The sequence below is a fragment of the Meleagris gallopavo genome, chromosome 19 (assembly GCF_000146605.3).
Source record: "Meleagris gallopavo isolate NT-WF06-2002-E0010 breed Aviagen turkey brand Nicholas breeding stock chromosome 19, Turkey_5.1, whole genome shotgun sequence".
Lineage (NCBI taxonomy): Eukaryota > Metazoa > Chordata > Aves > Galliformes > Phasianidae > Meleagris > Meleagris gallopavo.
The window spans coordinates 3,416,862-3,434,180 of NC_015029.2; the positions used below are offsets into that span (position 1 = coordinate 3,416,862).

General features: G+C 46.9%; 1 protein-coding gene across 2 annotated transcripts; it reads left to right on the forward strand.

Moving 5' to 3' along the window:
- Positions 1-92: 92 nt before the first annotated feature.
- LOC104913713 (CMP-N-acetylneuraminate-beta-galactosamide-alpha-2,3-sialyltransferase 4) lies at positions 93-16,255 on the forward strand. Of its 2 annotated transcripts, none has more exons than XM_019621409.2 (12): positions 93-253; positions 6,465-6,562; positions 8,130-8,184; positions 8,657-8,737; positions 8,874-8,930; positions 9,633-9,760; positions 10,379-10,442; positions 11,254-11,349; positions 11,883-12,075; positions 12,421-12,549; positions 13,999-14,145; positions 14,527-16,255. In XM_019621409.2, exons 2-12 carry the CDS (start codon positions 6,466-6,468, stop codon positions 14,632-14,634), a joined length of 1,155 nt encoding a protein of 384 aa, XP_019476954.1. In that variant the 5' UTR covers positions 93-253; position 6,465; the 3' UTR covers positions 14,635-16,255. The 2 variants fall into 2 exon arrangements, with proteins under 2 accessions (XP_019476954.1, XP_031412027.1); XM_031556167.1 differs by lacking the exon at positions 93-253 and adding an exon at positions 262-453.
- Positions 16,256-17,319: the final 1,064 nt, after the last annotated feature.

A 17,319-nucleotide genomic window follows, 5' to 3' on the forward strand; every position in this document is an offset into this window, starting at 1 on the left:
CCTCTGTGACTAACCCAGCCTGGGTGTGAGCTGGCTGGGGAAGGAGGTAGGGATGGCAAGGAGTCAGAAGTCTCCCTTCTGCCCCCAAAGTCCCTTGCAATGCTGGGGTGGGGGGTACAAAGTGAGGCTTTCCCAAGGGAAGCCATGGCCTGCAGGGCCGCATGCTGTGAGGGGAATGGCAGCAGGGCAGCCTGCTGCATGACTGCAAGGAGGATGAAGCAGGGGCTGAGGACCTCTGCCAAGTGGGTTACAGGTGAGCAAACATTCTTTGGGGCTGTGGTTGGCAGGGGGTGGTACAGCCCCTCGGGGGGGCTCACAATGCCTGGCCAAGGAGCAGGGCTGCACCAAGGGCCGTGTCACACTGCGCCGTGTAACTGCAGGCCTCACTTCCTCCCTCACAGGAAAGATATTCCAGGCCGCAGTTATTACAGCACTATAACCCAGACCTCGCTGGTATGTACCCCATTGCTTATCCTTCCTGCCATCAGACAGCTTCATTTCCCTCTCCTCTGGTGATTTATTTCACTTGTATTGTTGTGAAACCAGGAGCACACCATGCTGCTGCTGGCTCTGTCCCTGCAGTGGAGCTGCTCACAGCGTCTACTTTTCGGCCCCAAACATGCAGGGCTGGACCTGAGTTCAGCTGCTCTTCAAAGCACACGGTGCCATACAAGGCTTTTTTTCCTCAGTCCTTTCCCCCTGCTTCATCTTCCCATGGGGTTAACTGGACAGTCTGCCCCAGGGTATGGTAAGGGCAAGCAGGCTGGCAGGACTCCGGGAGGGGACTTTTGGATGCGCACAATGTCCCCTCTGCTTGTGTCAGCCTGGGCTGCAGGCAGGGACATGTGGGAAAGCACGTGCACAGCCCAGGGCTTCCAGAGCCAGTTTCTGCCCAAGGGCCTGACAGTGCACGTGGATCCTTCTTCCTGCCCTGAATCCTTGAGTTAGCTTATTTTTCCTATGCAGCAGCTTATATTTTTCTTTTCTGAATAAGTTGTGTCTAGGTTAGGCTCCAGGGCCTGCCTGTGTGCCTTGCTGCTTTTCCAAGGTTTGGGAGTAAGAAAGGACAGAGCCGCAGAGGGCAGGATGAATTGCTACAGCTTTGGGCTGGCAGGCTGACATCAGAGCAACTGGAGAAAACAAAAGCTCTGAAGGAGGGTTTCCTTTGGAGCTGTGCCCTGGAGGGAGTAGGGGAATGGGAAAGAGCAAGACAGCAGTAGCAGTGTGGGGAGACAGGAGTCATGCTGGCTGCAGAGGGAAGGCAAATTTGTCTGGCTGCAGAGAGACAAGGCTGCAGCACCCTGAGGTGCCTTTTCCCAGCAAGGAGCCAGTCTGGAGCCAGCTAATGAAACACAGTGATGCCAGTGGCCCCAAGGGCTGCCAGCCATGTGCTCTGTCCTCCCTATGCTGCACATAGTGTAGAGCTCCTCTGTCCCCAGATTTACAGCTGGATGTCCCCTTCCCAGATCTCCCACGGAGGCCATAGACCACGCTGTGCATGCTGCTTGCTGCTGCCATCACTGATTGGGGCACTTTGTAGCTGTCACCATAGGTGCTGTCAAGGCATCGTTATGCCATTTGCTCACATTGTTAATGAGTGCTCTCGCCCATGGATGCGCTTAGCAGCGTGGCACAGTGCCTGCTGACAGGAGCTGAGGACATGCCACAGCTGGAACAGGGCTTCTTCAACAGAGAGGAAGCCCTGCTGGGACATATGCAGAATGGGGAATTTTCCAGGTGAATCAAAGGGCAAAATTCTCATTTTTCACTCCTCGACTCCTTTTCTGGCGAACTCCTTGTTATTCCCCTCTGAGATCTTCGTAGTCTTTTGATGGTCTTGGGAGATGTTGGGCTGATTTCAGGCCAAGGGTGCTGAGACTGCAGAAACATTTTGTCTGGAGTTTTACTCACATTTTCCCATCACACCTCAGCTATATATTATGACCATGCTAGGATTCAGGGGCCTCACTGCAGAAGGGAGCAGGGCACAGATCCTGCCTGCCTTCCTTCTCCCCAACCCTATGCAATTCTCTGTAGGTTTTCTGTTTCATACTTTAATAATGCAAAGCCAGCAGAAGAGTGAAACCCAAGTTGGTGTAGGGTAGTTGTGGCTCCTTTCCTGCCTCTGTGCATGGGTATCTGCAGGGAATGAGAGCCCGTTCAGGGCAGGTGCACTGCACTGATGGGGTGCTCCCTGCAAAATCCCCCACGAATGCATCCGTGTGTCCTTCCAGTCTCTCTTTTCCTTTAGCAAAACGTCACTTTAAGCCACAGCAAGCTGTAATAAAGCTGTGCTGGCTACGGCACCTCTGGTTTCACAGTCTGAGCTACAACACAGCCACCGAGCTGACTTTCTGCAGCAGGGGGAGCAGCTGCACATCGGTGGGCCGGGGAGCATCACGACGTAGGACTGTCCTGAGACACCTCTGGGTGCGGGTGTTCATACGTGGCAGCGGCCACAGGATTTGGCACTCCTGGGTGATCAGTGCTGGGAGCTGAGCACACCCGGGAGCACTGGGGTTTTGCTCACCGTTTCCTCATCCTCTGTGAGTTTTGGCAGCCGGGAGATACTGCAGTGCACACTTACAGCACACGATGGCACTGCAGGAGCGCATAACTGCCTTAGCCCTCCTCTGCAGCTCAGCTGGGTTTCTTAGCCCTCCGAGGAGGCAAAACTGCAGGTGCAGAGACTTTCCAGGGACGAGGTGCAGAGAGCTCTGAGGGACTTCACAGCCCAGTGCTGTCCCCTGCTAGGGCAAAACTTGGAGTCCAGGCTGCTGCCTGCCTCTACATCACCACGGGAATACACAATGAATACACAATGCTGCAATGGATGTGACTGATATCTTCCAAAATGCAGTGGATGATGACCCAAACAGACCTTCCCCAGAGAGACCAGCTGTGCTTAGTTAGGTGACCAGACAGGTGGAGAGCTAATCTGGGCTATAGCATTTAAAAGGTGCTAATATGCACCAAATGTGCTCACCTGGGTGCACTGAGTCTTTATAGCTGCCTTGACTTTTGAGCTCATGTAGGTGGAGGGATGGTCTTCAGATATATAATGGTCAGAAGCAAACCCTGGTGCAAGTCTTGCATCTTGCATGATAATGTCCTGCTGGCTGGCTCCTGAGGCTTGGAATAGAGTGAGCACATTTGTTAGTTTGTTGGTTCCTGAAGCTACCAATCTTCCAGCCAAAAAACAGGGAGTGGTGTAGAGAGGAACAGAAAGGCTGTAATGGCATTTCCACAGAGCATGTGCTTTTTCCTGAAATAGTCCTTTAAAAAATACTTGCATGTGACAGTTCTGATATTTAGCTGTTCTTTGCAGACAAGACCTTCCTGCTGAACTGAAGAAGTACACATGCAGCAAGTTCTGCCCAGATCACAAGTATGTGAAACAGTGCAGTCACCTTTATAGAGGTTTCTTGAATTATCAGGTGGATGGCTTTGCTTTTCCTCCTCCTGTTATCCCTCTGTGAAAAGAAGTTATCCTCAGGACTTTTCCATAAGTAAGAAGATGTGTACCCAGTATGAAAAGCACAAAATCAGCATCAGAAGAGCAGAAAGCTCTTCCATAAGTGGAGAGGGATGGAGAGGTTTGGTTTCTACAGTTCCAGACCATCTCTCTGGATGGAGTGCTCTTTGCTTGCTATCTCCCTGCTTTAAATGCAGCTGATTGATTTACTTTCTCCTTTTCTGCCTGTTTATTTTAATAGATTTTGGTGGGTTTTTTTTGTTTGTTTGTTTATTTGTTTGTGTTTTTTGAATCTAAGGAAAATGTTCCACTTTCTCCACCCACCCCCCTGGAACTAAGTGCTGATGCTTTTTTTTCAGTGGTTATAATTTGATTTCTGCCTCTCCTGCTGGGCTGATGTGAGAGAAACAATATTTAGAGAAGTAGATTTAAAAACAACAAAAAAAATGGAGCAGGGGAGGTAGAGACTGGGAGTGGTGTGGGAAGAAGGAAGGAGAATCAACGAGAACGAACTCTCATTTTCTAGGCCGTTTTCTCAAGTTTGCAATCTCGGATGGGTAAAAATCCCAGTATAGCTCAACTAATCAATTGCTCTCTGAAGAATAGAAAATGCCTTGTCTCTTTAGCTATTTTTGTGTTATTCTTGGCCTGCTGCAGTGACTCATTGTAGCTGCTCTGTGCCAATGATTTCAGGTTTGTAGCCTCTTTCAGAGGTAGGGAATTGTGATCATCTCCACTTTGCAAGCGGAGAAACTGAGGCAGTAAATTGGTTCCTTGCCCTTCAGATCGTGGGACAGCGGTTCAATCAGCGCACATAATCCAGGCGGCATTTTCGGCAGCGCTCAGCTCTTTACGCTTAGACAAAAGGAGGTTTTCAGTAGCGCTTAGCAGCGATAATACTGAGCAGCAAGTTTTCAAAAGAATTCAGCAGCTCCTCCACTCTTGGAGTGCCTTAAGGAAAAGCTCCTGCTTTTGCTAACAGGAATGGCTGTTTTTCCTTTACCAAAAATTCCTAGGCACGGAATTAAAGATTTCATCATATTTTTTAATAGTTTTTAAAGGGTTAACATCCTTCCTTTTCTTTTTCTCCTCCTTGTTTTTCCTGGTTTCTGGGGACATGGTTAGTGGTTGTTTCTGTGCATATCTGAAGTGAATAGCTTTTCTAAATATTTTTTTTTCTTCCTTTAAAATACATAATCGAGATCGTCTGCTGCAGTTTATATTTCCTGCTGTGGAGACAAACACCTTAATTAGAATGGAAGGGAGGAAAAAAATATCATACAGAAAAATAGAGCAGCTAGGTGAAAAGAAACCTGAAAAGCTTGAAAGAAGCAGAAATGGGCAAATGAAGCCCCTTGGCAGGCAGGAGGCATCTTGCACAAACAAGTGCGTGTACTCACACCAGCTGTGGGGATTGCTTTGCTCCATGCAAGGAAGGAGGCAGAGGTGGAAGCCTGGCTGCACTGAGTAGTGTTGTGTTTCTGTCAGGCAGTGAGAGCTGTTCTCAAACTGCTCAACCTCCTACAGCTCCTGCTCTGTCTGCAGGGCAGATGTGTGGCTTGGTTTCAATAATTCTGTTGGGAGAATAAAGGGGAAAGGGGATTTTCTTTTACTGTCGTACCTGCCTTGGCCATGCCTCTGTCCGTCACTTAAAAGGGAAGGGTTACATTAATCCCTGGTGGTTTCTGCAATTCATTATGGGATGAATTGTACATGCTGGCCCTCCTTTACAAGCCTTGGGGAAATTACAGCAGAAGAAAGCAGCAAGAAATGCCTACATTTACCAGGCTAGTATTAACTCTAGGGATGTACGAGAGGGATACACATACAAAGTTGTTTCTTAGTCCTTAAGATTGTGTGAATAGGAGAAAAGTCTACCATCTGTATAATTCAGAGCACAATGTGAGCCTGTAGGGAAGTGGGGTAAGAGACCTCTTGCTTTCCTTAGATTTTTTAAGCAGCAGCAGCAGCCTGCGAAGGCATGCATTCAGCCCATTCCCATATCCATAGCAGGTCTGCAGCCAGAGCAGATGAGCTAGCTCTCTCTACGTCCTTGTCTTAATATCTTTATGGGAAACCCTCCCAGTTCCCTTCCCTGAAAGTACATCCACCCAGAAAAACACCCTGCTGTCTCAGCACAGCGTGCTGCTGGGGTTTCCCATTTAAGCCCTGATGCCCTGCAGGTGCTGCCCACGTCAAGGAGGACCATGGAACATCCTTGATGTGGTGTAGGGGAGCAGCAGCTGCCAGCCCTGGAGGGCAGCCTTGCACCAGCTAGCTGGCAACCTGCAGAAGGGTCTGCTTGGATGGATTAATCAGCCTTACAAAGTTCTCCTTCCAAGCCATAGAATGGGGGAAAGAGGATGAACTGAGAACATCCCCAAGTACTTCTCTGCTGCCAAGCTGAGATTTGTATCCAGCTCGTTGAGGATAATTAGATGGTCATCATCAGATGGGGAAGCTCAGCACTCACTTTCTGCACCATCCCTCCAAGAGAGAAGCATATTATTCTTGTTTTTCACCAGCCTGAGCCAGTAATTGTCTATGTGAACTGTGGTGCTGTCCCTATATAATTAAGGCTGTCATTCAGACTCATACATCTAAACACTACAAACTCCACAGTTTAGGAGGATCACAGGACTTTAGTGGCAGTCAAAGCAGCACTTTGTGGACTTTCTTTTTTTGTCAGTGGAACAAACTGTGGGGCTTGAGGCTGAAACATCCTTGGGATGGTGGTGGTGAGGTGCTTCCAGTCCTCACTGGACACACAGCTGTGATGCCAGACCCTGTGCAGGTGGTGGGATGAGCTGCACTGATCCTGATCAATGTGCATGTGGGTCTTGTGGGTCACAAGACAGAGCACGAGGGTACCTATGCCATGTGAACAGAGGCATAGCATCGGGAAATCTAGGCTTGTGAGACAAGCAAAAGTACTGCTAAATGAAAGCTCATTAGTCTTGTTTGACTGATGTAATTTGCTGTTTTGCAGGATGTTCATGAAAACAAGCATGAATGCCATAGCTGTAGTCAGAAGACTTTTCCTTGTCCTCTTCCAGTGCAAAAAGCTGCTGTTCTTGCTCTGTGTGGGTAAGAAAACCTCAACACGTGCTAAGCCCTGCTATTTCCCACCAGCACTCATTGCTGTGTCCCTCAACCCCATGGCCTTGCTGGGTTGGGACTGTATGGAGTGAGATGCCCCTCACGCATGTCTTCACTGGAGAGACTCCAATCATGGGTGTGACATAAGGCAGGGAGGGAAAGGACATCATTCCATAAATCCCCCACACACAGCCATGGGTATCACCACAGGCTGAGATGAAGGAACTGTGAATTAAATTCCAAGGCACAGGGATCAGCAGCAGGGACATGGGCACAGTCATAGTGTCTCACTTTCACTTCATGTGTATCTGTCAGCTGTGCTCCCAAATGCTGTGCCCTGTCCAGCAAATGGACCCACCATGTGCAGCTCTGTTTGCAGCAGCTCTGCTCTCCTGTGCGTGGGCCTTGCACTCACATTTGTCACTTGCCTCCAAGAGAGGCATGAGCTGTGCCTGTTTTGGGTGAATTTTTGGAAAACTGAGTCATTCTGGATGTCTCAGGGGAGGGGGGAGAGCAGAAAAGCATCTGAAAGGAGAACTCTCTTCCCCAAGTATGAAAGTTCCTCTGTTGTTTTGCGCTAGTACAACCAGGCGTTGACTCAGTGAATTCTCCCCTATATTAATATTTATAAGTATTTAAAACTCCAGTACAAGGCCTGCCTCCTGTATGCTATATGTGCACAGGGCTGTGGAGGCTGGGGCAGGGTTAATGTGCTTCTGTGATACTCAGACCGAATTCCTGGGGTGAGGGGAATGTCTGGCAGTCACCTTCTGATAAATGCTGCTGTGATCTTAGCAAGATCATGGTCCAGTAGTGGGTGTTTACCTGAGTTGTGTGTATGCATGTAGCAATGCCGAAATAACTGGCTGATGAAAGTCTCTGTGTGATGAGTGTAGGAAGCCTGGGAGAGACCCTGTGTTGCAGTGTCTATATTGAGTGTATGTCACTGCTTGTGTTCTCCCCCCAGAAGAAGGAAAACTAATTCTAATTTCATACCATCTTTGGGAGGCCAGTTGTTTGTCACAGAAAAAAAAAATCACTGCACAAGATGAGACCATTGTCATTTTCATAAAAAGGAAAGAGCTATCACAGTGCACAGTGACATAATGACAATGTTGTGGTACAATATAGGAAGTGCTGAGGAAAGTAAAATTAAAAGTCTTTTATCTACGATCAGAATGGATTCTTTACTAATGGTAAAAAGAAAAAAAGAAAAAACAAATGCTGAAAAATCCTTATCCTTGTGTGCCAGCATGAGCACAGCACATCTTTGTGAAGCCAGCAAGAGCTGGGCACAACAGTGGGCTAGGAGAAGGGTCAGACCTCAGAGCCTGTCCCACATCAGAGACCCACAGGGGTCATGGGGAAATCCTACCCATTCCCCAGGTCTTAGAGCAGTGTCTGTGGTGTTCATTCTCGCCCATTTTGTGCTCTTGTCACGTCAACAGAAGGGTGCAAGTGATGGAGGAGCCTTTCCCTGCTGCATCCACAATCCCAAATTCATGCATGTGGAGCAGGGCATTCAGAGCAAGCCAAGTTTCATTGCCTTCTGCAGGTCTGTGCGTGAAGAGCCTGTACCATGTGATGAACACACTTGGCAGGCATATTGAGTAAGTTACCTCTTCTTTCATTTTCTGACTTTGGTGCTACTTGTGGTCTGTGGTGAGGCACAATTCAGTATGCTGGGAAGCAGATTTATCCTCTCCTCCCAAGGTAAAACCTGGATGAGAAACAATTCCCCAGTAAGATCTCAGTTGTCGGGGCCTTGGAGGACTGTGTTCTGCCTGGCAGTGGCTGGAGAGCAGGGCAGACGGAAAAGTAGCAGGATAAAACAGCATTGGTGAGCCTGGAGATGTCATAGCTAGACCACAGAGATTCCCTGTGTTCATGGTCACTGGCGGGTGTCTTGTGGATGCCTCATGCTGTTCTTTGTCTCCCTCTGTATGGAGGAAAGAGCAATGCTTGCTAATGATATTCTAAAATTCAACCTGTTCAAGGCTCTAAGCAGCTTGACCTAACTTTGGTATTACGTCTCCAGAGATCTGTTTTTCATCTAAATTCATCTGTGTTTCTATTGAATAGAAATGGAACCCTTTACACAGTCTTTGGAGGGGACCTGTTCATGGACGCCAGTGGTCAGGAGCTGGGAGATAGAGCAACATGGTCAGGAGCTCAGAACCCTCCCTTTGTAGACACCTTTTGGAGGCCTCCTGTACTGTCCCTGATTCTCAGGCCACGGCCTCAGGCTTGAGAGCCTTCAGGAAGAGCTAATAAGAAATGAACCTTGTTTCTTTTGCAGGAGGCACGTTGGTGCTTGCCAAAGACGCTTTGTGTGGAGAAAGCCTTTTCTTAGAAGGTTTGTTAGCTGTCTCATTTGCTTGGGGAATTACAGTGAGATGTCAGTGTTTGAGTGGCTACTGTCTGGTGGAAACTGGAAGTTTGGGGTTTATGGGCAGATATGCAAAAAGGAAACAGAGCTGACTCTTGCACAATTGCATCTTGGCACCATACCAAGTGAGTCAAAAGGCCAGCAGGAAGATGCAATGCAGATGTGTGTGCAGAATGTCCTCCAAAGGGCAAGCAAAGAGAAAGAGATGTGCAGCTGAAATGGTTGTGTGCAGTGCTTTGTCATGAGTGTTGTAAGAGTTTGTCGTGGGTGTTATGGGCTCTGTCATAAAGTGAATGAATACATGAAATTGGGAACCTAAATGAAATTCTCCCCTTCTCACCTCTTGTAAATAAACAATGAAACAATGAATAGGCATTCCTCGAACCTGTATGGAGAGAGGAATGACTGAGAAGGGAGAGGAACTGGGAGGTGGGGCAGAACTGGAAGGGAAATGAGATTTTTGCTGTCACTGCTGCTTGAAAGACGACTTAGAAACAGCAGTAGATTTTAAAAATGTGGGACATTTCTGGGAAGTACTTCAGGATAGTTCTGTAGATTTCCAAAGCTCTTCATTATTCAGCCTGCTTCAGCTGTACCAGTCCTGTGTTTGATACTGCTTTAACAGCTCTACTTGTCCATAAACTGCTGTCTGCCTGTATCTCTCATTAGGTTTAAATATCACTGGGAGCCTTTCCTGACCAGCAAATCCATATACTCACTCTTGGACAGGCCTTTTAAACAGGAGCTTGAAGAAGTTCTGTGGCTCCATAAACTTCCTTTTGGGCTGCACAGCTCAGGTATTGAAATACTCTGTCCTAGGTGGTGCCCCACTGTGTGGACCCAGTGGAGCTGGAGAGCCTCTTACGCATGGAGCAGCCTGCAGTGCTGCAGAGGAGATAGAAATACAGCTGAGAAACACACCAAGGGAAATCTGGACTGACTGGATGGGATGCCTTTGTGATATAGTGGTCTTGGAGAAATGGGGACAGTGCTTTAACTCCTGGCTGTAGCTGTGCCAGGAGAGATGGAAAGGGGAAGGCTGACAAATGCTATTGTGGATGGAGCAGGAGGCATTGCAGAAGTTATCAAATGCTAATAGAGAGAAGATATTGGGTGAGTTGGTACCCGATGGCTTTTTCTGTGTGAGGTACTACATACCAGCTTTAGTAGCACTGAAAAGTGCATGCCTTTCATGTGGAAAAAATGCCTAGTTTGGACAGCGTTGGGCAAGTGATGGTTCCAAGAGTGGTGTTTGAACAGGCTGTCCCATGTAAATTGTCCTGGGATTGTATATAGGAATGAAACCTGTATCTTTAGAGCGGAAGAAAGAGGAGGATAGTCTATTGATAGTCGGGGTGAAGGGGGAGGGTCAAAATTTTTCCTTGAAGATGATTCTTCAACTTTTTGTCTTCTAGTTCTCTCTGCTTTTAGCACATTGCAGCTTCTTCCAGAGCAGGATTTGCCTGGATCCTTTGGCCGGTATGAAGTCTGGGCTGGAGATTGAAGCTGGGGGAGCACTTTTGTCAGGGAAGTGATAGCTAGATTGAGAGTCATGGTCTCTGCAGCTATTGGAAGTTCTCTCTCTTGGTGTTTAACTTCACAGTCTTTCTGCCTCTTACTCCTGCCACTCTTCATCTCCTCTCTCAGTAGGTTTCTCTTTCTGTCCCTTTTAAATGTACCCTTTCAAGCAGCCCTCATACTGATGAACTTAAGCTGCTAGCTCCTAGCTCCCTCCCTTTAACTTCTGTCATACCCTGAGTTCTTTTCTCAGTGTTGCCCTGTCCCATCTATTTTCTCTTGCTAACTTCATCCCAAGCATGACAAGCTGGGAGTTGGGTGGATCCCTCAGGTGCACCTGCCCACATTCAGGGGGAGCAGGAACTGAAGTAGCCTGTCTGCAGCAGATGCCTACAAGCACTTTAATTTAGACCCTTTCTGTGACCTTCCTCTCCCTGATACACTGTGTGCCTTCAGCAGAGGTCTGCCCATATAATTACTGCTCTGCTGGGTATCCACACTTGATTTTCTATTTCCTTAGTGCTTGTTCACTCCAGCCAACTAGGGGTCCCACCTCTAGCATGTTGATGATATCCCTTTGCCTTTGTGAATGTATAAGCACATTCCACTGTACTTTCCAAGACAAATACCATCTGGCTAGAAAGAATCCAGAGTACTAGTCAGGGCTTCTCTCCTCTAATATCACCCAAAAAGACCCTCAGGGGATGCTGAACTAACCTGGTGGAGAAATTTGTCAGAGAACTTTATCTCTTTCTGTCTATTATTTTGCCAGTTTATGGTGCCAGAGGTGCATTGTGGTTGGCAATGGCTACTCTGTCCATGGGCAGCACATTGGGAAAATGATTGACTCTCATCATGTTATCATAAGGTACTGAATCGTTACTAAAATATTAATGATTAATCAGAGATTGAAGAATGATAATGTGTATGTGATGTTCTTGTTTGGGAAATATAACATCTAAGATCTAGGTACCCAGGTAATCAAATAATTTTCTTGCAGTTTGTATTCAGGCACAGGCATTGCAGAAGCTACAAACTGTACTCCTCATTCACAAATGTTGTACCTGGGACTGGATAGCCTTCTCCAGTTCAGTGGAGTGGCAGGGAATCTTTGCACTGCAACCTTACATTCAGCTTTGCTCTGACTTAAGCAAATCATTTCATGTACTTTATGTCCCTCTCTGAAAAATAGTGGCTGCCTGCCACTATCATCTGCCTTTTTATTGCAAAGGAGGAACTACTGGGATATCTGATGAGGTGGTCCATATTGTGGAGCTAGGCTGTGAGTGAACTCCTCATGTGAGTTCACAGTCAGTCTTGCATCTGACAGCAACTCTCTACAGTTGGGAACAGGTAATACTGAAATGATACAAATCCAGCCCTTCTGGCTTTGATTCTCAGATTAAATGATGCTCCAGTAAAAGAGTACAAGAAGGATGTGGGAGAAAGAACCAGCATTCGTCTCTTCTTCCCTGAATCAGCTCTGCCCGATCCTCTGGAAAACAGTGACAACAATACACTGATGGTGTTTGTCCCATTCAAGCCTTTGGATTTTTTATGGCTGAGGGAAGTATTGCTGAAAACAAAGAACAAGGTGAGATGTCTTTAATGATGGATGGTTGAAACCAGGTTATTTGTAGTCGCATACTCAATTGGTCTCATAATCATGTATCTTTCAAATATTTAATGAGCCACACAAGGCACACACGCAAGGCACACCTGAGACCTTATTTGTCACTAATTAGACCCAGTCACACCTAGATTGCAGATGGGTGCATGAGAATGAGTGGAAAAGACCAGGAGATGCTTCATCCCTCCAAACTCTCAGTCCTGAGCATCCAGCAGGGCAACAGGCCACAACTAACTCAGGCTTCTTTATCCTGGCAGGGTTTGGTGATAATGGACACTTCTTGAGTACCTCTCTGCCTTTCTCCTACAGACAAAGGAGGGATTTTGGCGCCAGCCTCCCCAGGAATGGAACTGGAACATCTCTCAGCTACGTATTCTCAATCCATATGTCACCTATGAGGCAACATACAAACTGCTGCAGCTGAATGCATCAAGTGGGGTATGCGATTGTGCTGGAGAGCAAACAGATGACTATCAGTGTTTGTTGTCTTGCCTATTATCTCAGTGCTTCAGTGCCACATAAGGGGAAGGAAAACATATTCGTTAGATCAGCCGGTCCCTTTCCCTAGTAAATGTCATCTTTTACTTTAGCATGGTGTTTTGGGTTTTGAACCCTGTTTCTTCAAAGAAAAGAACACTTTTCCTGCTTGTCACAACAACACAGTGTTATACTAATTCCAGTCTGCCCTTTTATCCCTTTGCCACTTTGAATTCAAGTAACTTTTTAGAGTTGAGTTTCTGGCCGTAGTTCTAGACCTCAGGACACCTGCTTCTCTAGTGATTAGCAGCTTTGTCATCAAGCTCTTTCATACATGTTCCTGTGATTTTCCTGTCTCTAGACCATTACTGATAATTAGCTAGCATATTGAGAGGAATTTTGGTTGGCATTCCTTAAAACATTCAGGTCTTGCAGATCTCTGGCCTGAGGCTGGCTGTTATGCCCACTACTTCGGGAATGCAAATTTCCCCTTCACTGCACAATGGAGGATTACTTCATTAATGAATCTACTTTGTCTTTGGTCCTGACGATCTTTGTGATGGTGCTGTGCAATCTTTAATTAACTTTAAGCCTGCTGGGCACCACCAGGATGTTTATAATCTGCAACAAAAGCAGGAGAAGCTTGAAGGCCTGATGTGGTGAAATAACCTTGTCAAGGTCATGCACTAACTTGGCTGGGGCTGAGATTAGGTGCCAAGTCTCTTGACTGCTGAAGCAGTGCTGTAAAAAAGTACATTTCCCTGCTAAACTGCTTGGAAAGTGTGAAGTGGAGAAATCCAGAGGAGGAGTGCTAAGTGCTCAGCTAAGCTTGAGGGACCAGTTCAGCCACTCACAATGTGGTGGGTGTTCTGCACCATCACAAGGTTGTTAAGGCAAGGTCTCAGCTGGTACATGGCCATGTTAGTTTTATGTGAGCAGAGGGAAGTTTTGTTACACATAGGCCAGTGACAGGAATTTAATGCATGGATGAGAAGTGAGGTTTCACACGAAGGCCCCCAGCAGGGAACACACACAAAGAGGCACACAGAAATGAAAGAGATGTGGGGACTTAGTGCAGGCTTAATTATAGATGTGGTCTTCTTAAAAAGCGTGCTTCCATCCAAAAGCTTTTTCATTTCCATGGAGCTCTACGTTTTATAACTTCAGAGGCTGTACACTCCTGAGTCCCCATCTTCTGCAGCATCTCCTCATATGATGCTCCTTGTTTGAGTTCTGGGAGTGCTATCCAGGCACCTGTTCTGTTTTATTTATGTTTTTTTTTTTTTTTTTTTCCCTGCATGGAGTGTGAAGGAAGCTACTGGTCCCAGCTGCAAAGGTGTTGCTGATGTCAGTTTTGTAAAAGTATGAGTTTGAAATGCTAAACAGATGTTCTCTCTTTTCCCTTCCCAGAGATATGCCACCACGGGAATCATTGCTTTGAACTTAGCCCTCCATCTGTGCCAAGAGGTCAACATTGCAGGCTTTGGTTACCCTGGCAACCATGACACTACTACACCAATACATTATTACAATACTGGTCTCTCACGGAAAAACGAGGTAGAAAATGCTTTCTCTTCAATCTAAGGTGTTTTCCATAAGGGAATCCACTGGAAAAAGCTGGGCTAAAGGAGCTGTGAGCTTTGGTAGCTATCACCAGTGTTGTGGAAATTAGAATCATAGAATCCTTAGAGTTGGAAGGGATCTTTTTAAAGGTCATCTAGACCAATTCCTCTGTAAGTGCTGGGGTACGTTTTCTTCCCAAAACTGCTTGAAAGCAGATGCTGGCTCCCTCATGGTACCTTTCATCTGTCCTAGTTTGCTGACTAGGGTCCTGTGCAGTGGGGCTGCAAGTTGGGTCAGGCAGGATCAGTGCATTTCAGGGAGAATGAGAGGCATTGTAAGGACTAACCTGTAACTTTGGCTCTCTTGTCCCTGCAGCTCTTTCAGCATAATCTCACAGCTGAGAGGAACTGGCTTCTGAAAATGATTGAGTGGGGAGTGATTGCTGACTTAACCAGCCATACCTTCCAGGCCCAGAACGACTGAGAGGAAGCCATGCTGCTTGCTATCCCCATCCAGACACCTCAGTTGGGCTTTGCCCTTGTTCCATCCTTGTTCCAGGTTGTTTTCAGCATGTCATAGTACATCCTTTCCCAGGTGGAATGGGAGATTAAACCCTGAGATTCAGAGCACTTTCTTCATCCTCCATTTGCCACTAGCTTTCACCACTGCCTGCTGTAGTGGAGGATGAGGAGTGTTGCACAACACTTCTTCCTTGGGCAATCTCCTGCTTTGTGATCAGCCATCCTGTACTCACTGAGCTATTTGTGAAAAGCACGAGATTTAGATGCCAAGCTGGTCTGCAGGCCCTGAGAAACTCAGGGGTGAAGGTGGTGCGGTGCTTACCCTGAGATTTCAGACTCCTTCATGCACAAATTGGAGCAGAAGAAAGTTACACCTATAGCTTTGGAAAAGGACTAAGTTGAAAATACAGAGTTTTAGTGTCTCAGTAATTGTTGGGAAATGTTAACATCTGCAGTAAACACCAAAAAAATTGTTTCTTTTATTGTTCTGTTAGGGAATAAATGCACTTCTGTTTTCAAGGAGTTGGCACTGTCTTGTGGGAGGGGGATTCCTCATGGGGACAAGTAAGTTACCTTAGTTACCTTAAAATCCCCTCTGAGATCTTATGGTTTTGTGGACCCATGTAGTCCCCTTTATCTTCCTCCCAGCACACTGCTCAGAGCTTTGCATGCCTCCTGCTGATCATTCAGAGAATAGAGCCACCCTGCCAGCTCTGCTTTGTGTGCTGAAGATCTTCCACATTTAAGAAACCTCATTAAAAGCTCCACCTATCTGCAGCTGGCTCGCATCCACATTCTACCTCTGTGGCCACATCTTCTCACTTCAGCTTCCTTCCAGGATGGTGCTACACCATATTGTCCTTTCTTTACTGCTTTCTTCCTGACCTTTTATCATCATGGATTCGCCTCAGGTGATGACTCCCTAGAATGTTACTTGGGGAAAGAGTGTGATGTTGAGCTGATGGTGATATTGGTATAACCCCTTTGTTGCATCCATTTCAGCCAGGTCCTCATTGAAAGGCAGCTCCTCCTGCACAGCTTTTAAGAACAAGCTCTAAGGATGGAATTGGCTTAACTTATATCAGGCTGCATGTGTCTTATGCTGAGTTTTCAGTATTACTACACTCACTACCCATATAACTGCTGACACTTTCTACATCAGGCAAAGCTTCTCTTTTCCCTCCCACTTCCTTCCTTCCCCTCCCTGCTGTGGTCAGGCTTTCAGGGTACTTTCCATGCTATTCAATTCCTGGGTAACTTCCAGTGTTTCAGCCCTCTCTCCTGAAGGCTTTCTCTAACACCTACTCAGATCTCGTGAAGAGTCGATCCCCTTCATGTTGCTCTGGCTGCTTTTCCCTTTCGCTCAGACTGGTTCCTCCTTTAGAGCTGAAATGGTTTTGCCCTGTACCCTGCATGCGATTATGGCCAAAGAAATGCTGACAAATATCTCCCAGAGCTGCCTTGCCCTGGGAGCCTTGTGGAAGAACCGAGGCCTCGCTGCAGCTCAGTTTGAGAAAAGGCACTTGCAGGCTAAAAGGGGATGATCTAATCTTGCACATGCAAACAGAACGGAACTGAACTTGGGAGGGAAAAAAAGCTGCTTAAATAAATTTCTCTTTATGGGCTAAACATTGGCTTTGGGTTATGTTCTGAAAACAAATAAATCTTTACTCTCTACCTAGCACACAATAACCACACAGATTCTGCTGGGTTCCAAAAATATGGTGTTCCTGAGTGTTTACAGATATGCATTTGGATCTGGCTCAAACTGTTCCAGAAGTTATTGCTCTGTATGCAGTGGCAGTGGGCTCTCAACTATATGGAAAATTGTGTTCTTCTGTGTTCTTCTCTTGGTAAAGTAGCATAGAAGTTTGAGTGTCTAAAAGCTGACATGTAAAGCATGCTACCAGCTACCAGGAGATGGCTACGTTTTCTCTCTAGGTAACACACGCAAGAACCTCGCAATGCTTCGTAGGAGCTGCGTTTGCACTTTGTGCTGCAGTCATTGCAACATTTTCCTGTTGTGTAGTGACAAGTCATGGGAGCTAAACCGTAAACACCAGGCTCAGGAGTCTTAGCGCTGGTCACAGTCATCAAAGCTGAGAGCTGCAGTCCTCCACGTCCTACACAGATTTCCTGCCTGGTAGTCTGTATAAATCCCTGGCCTACAGCAGGCTCGTTATTATCAAGAGAACTGAGGGAAAGGAGGTGGAATAAGTAGGATAAAGCAGAGCCATGGTAATACAGAACATATGTAAATAAGGTTACCAGGTACCGTAAGGATGTAATGGAGGGGGAAAGAAAAGGAAAATGAATCCTATTGTTACTCAAGTAGCAAAAGCTAGCATCCTTCTCAGGGCAGCAGGAGGGCACCTGCACTCCTTCCCAGCACAGTGCATTCATGCCAGGCATTGCAAACAGCCCTGTATGGACATTGACAGCGAGTCCCCAGCTCTGCAGTCAAGGGGTGACCACGACAGAAGGGCTGGGAGCTGCTGGGCTGCGTGGTGCCTGTCGGCCTGTCCTCAAGGGACAAGGGAGCTCCCGACCACTGTCATGGCTGCCTGGCAGCACTTGGCAGGTGAGTCTGCATGCCTCCACCGTCTGTGTGAAATCCTTCCAACCATTTCAACTGAACATTGACTTG

What these genes read in the sequence shown, in the direction of transcription:
- LOC104913713 (XM_019621409.2), top strand. Translation starts at nt 6,466, where the DNA reads ATGTTCATGAAAACAAGCATGAATGCCATAGCTGTAGTCAGAAGACTT. An exon ending in AGAAAGCCTTTTCTTAGAAG is followed by an intron (nt 8,931 to 9,632) that starts GTTTGTTAGCTG and finishes ATCTCTCATTAG; the next exon opens with GTTTAAATATCACTGGGAGC. An exon ending in TTTTGGGCTGCACAGCTCAG is followed by an intron (nt 9,761 to 10,378) that starts GTATTGAAATAC and finishes TTTGTCTTCTAG; the next exon opens with TTCTCTCTGCTTTTAGCACA.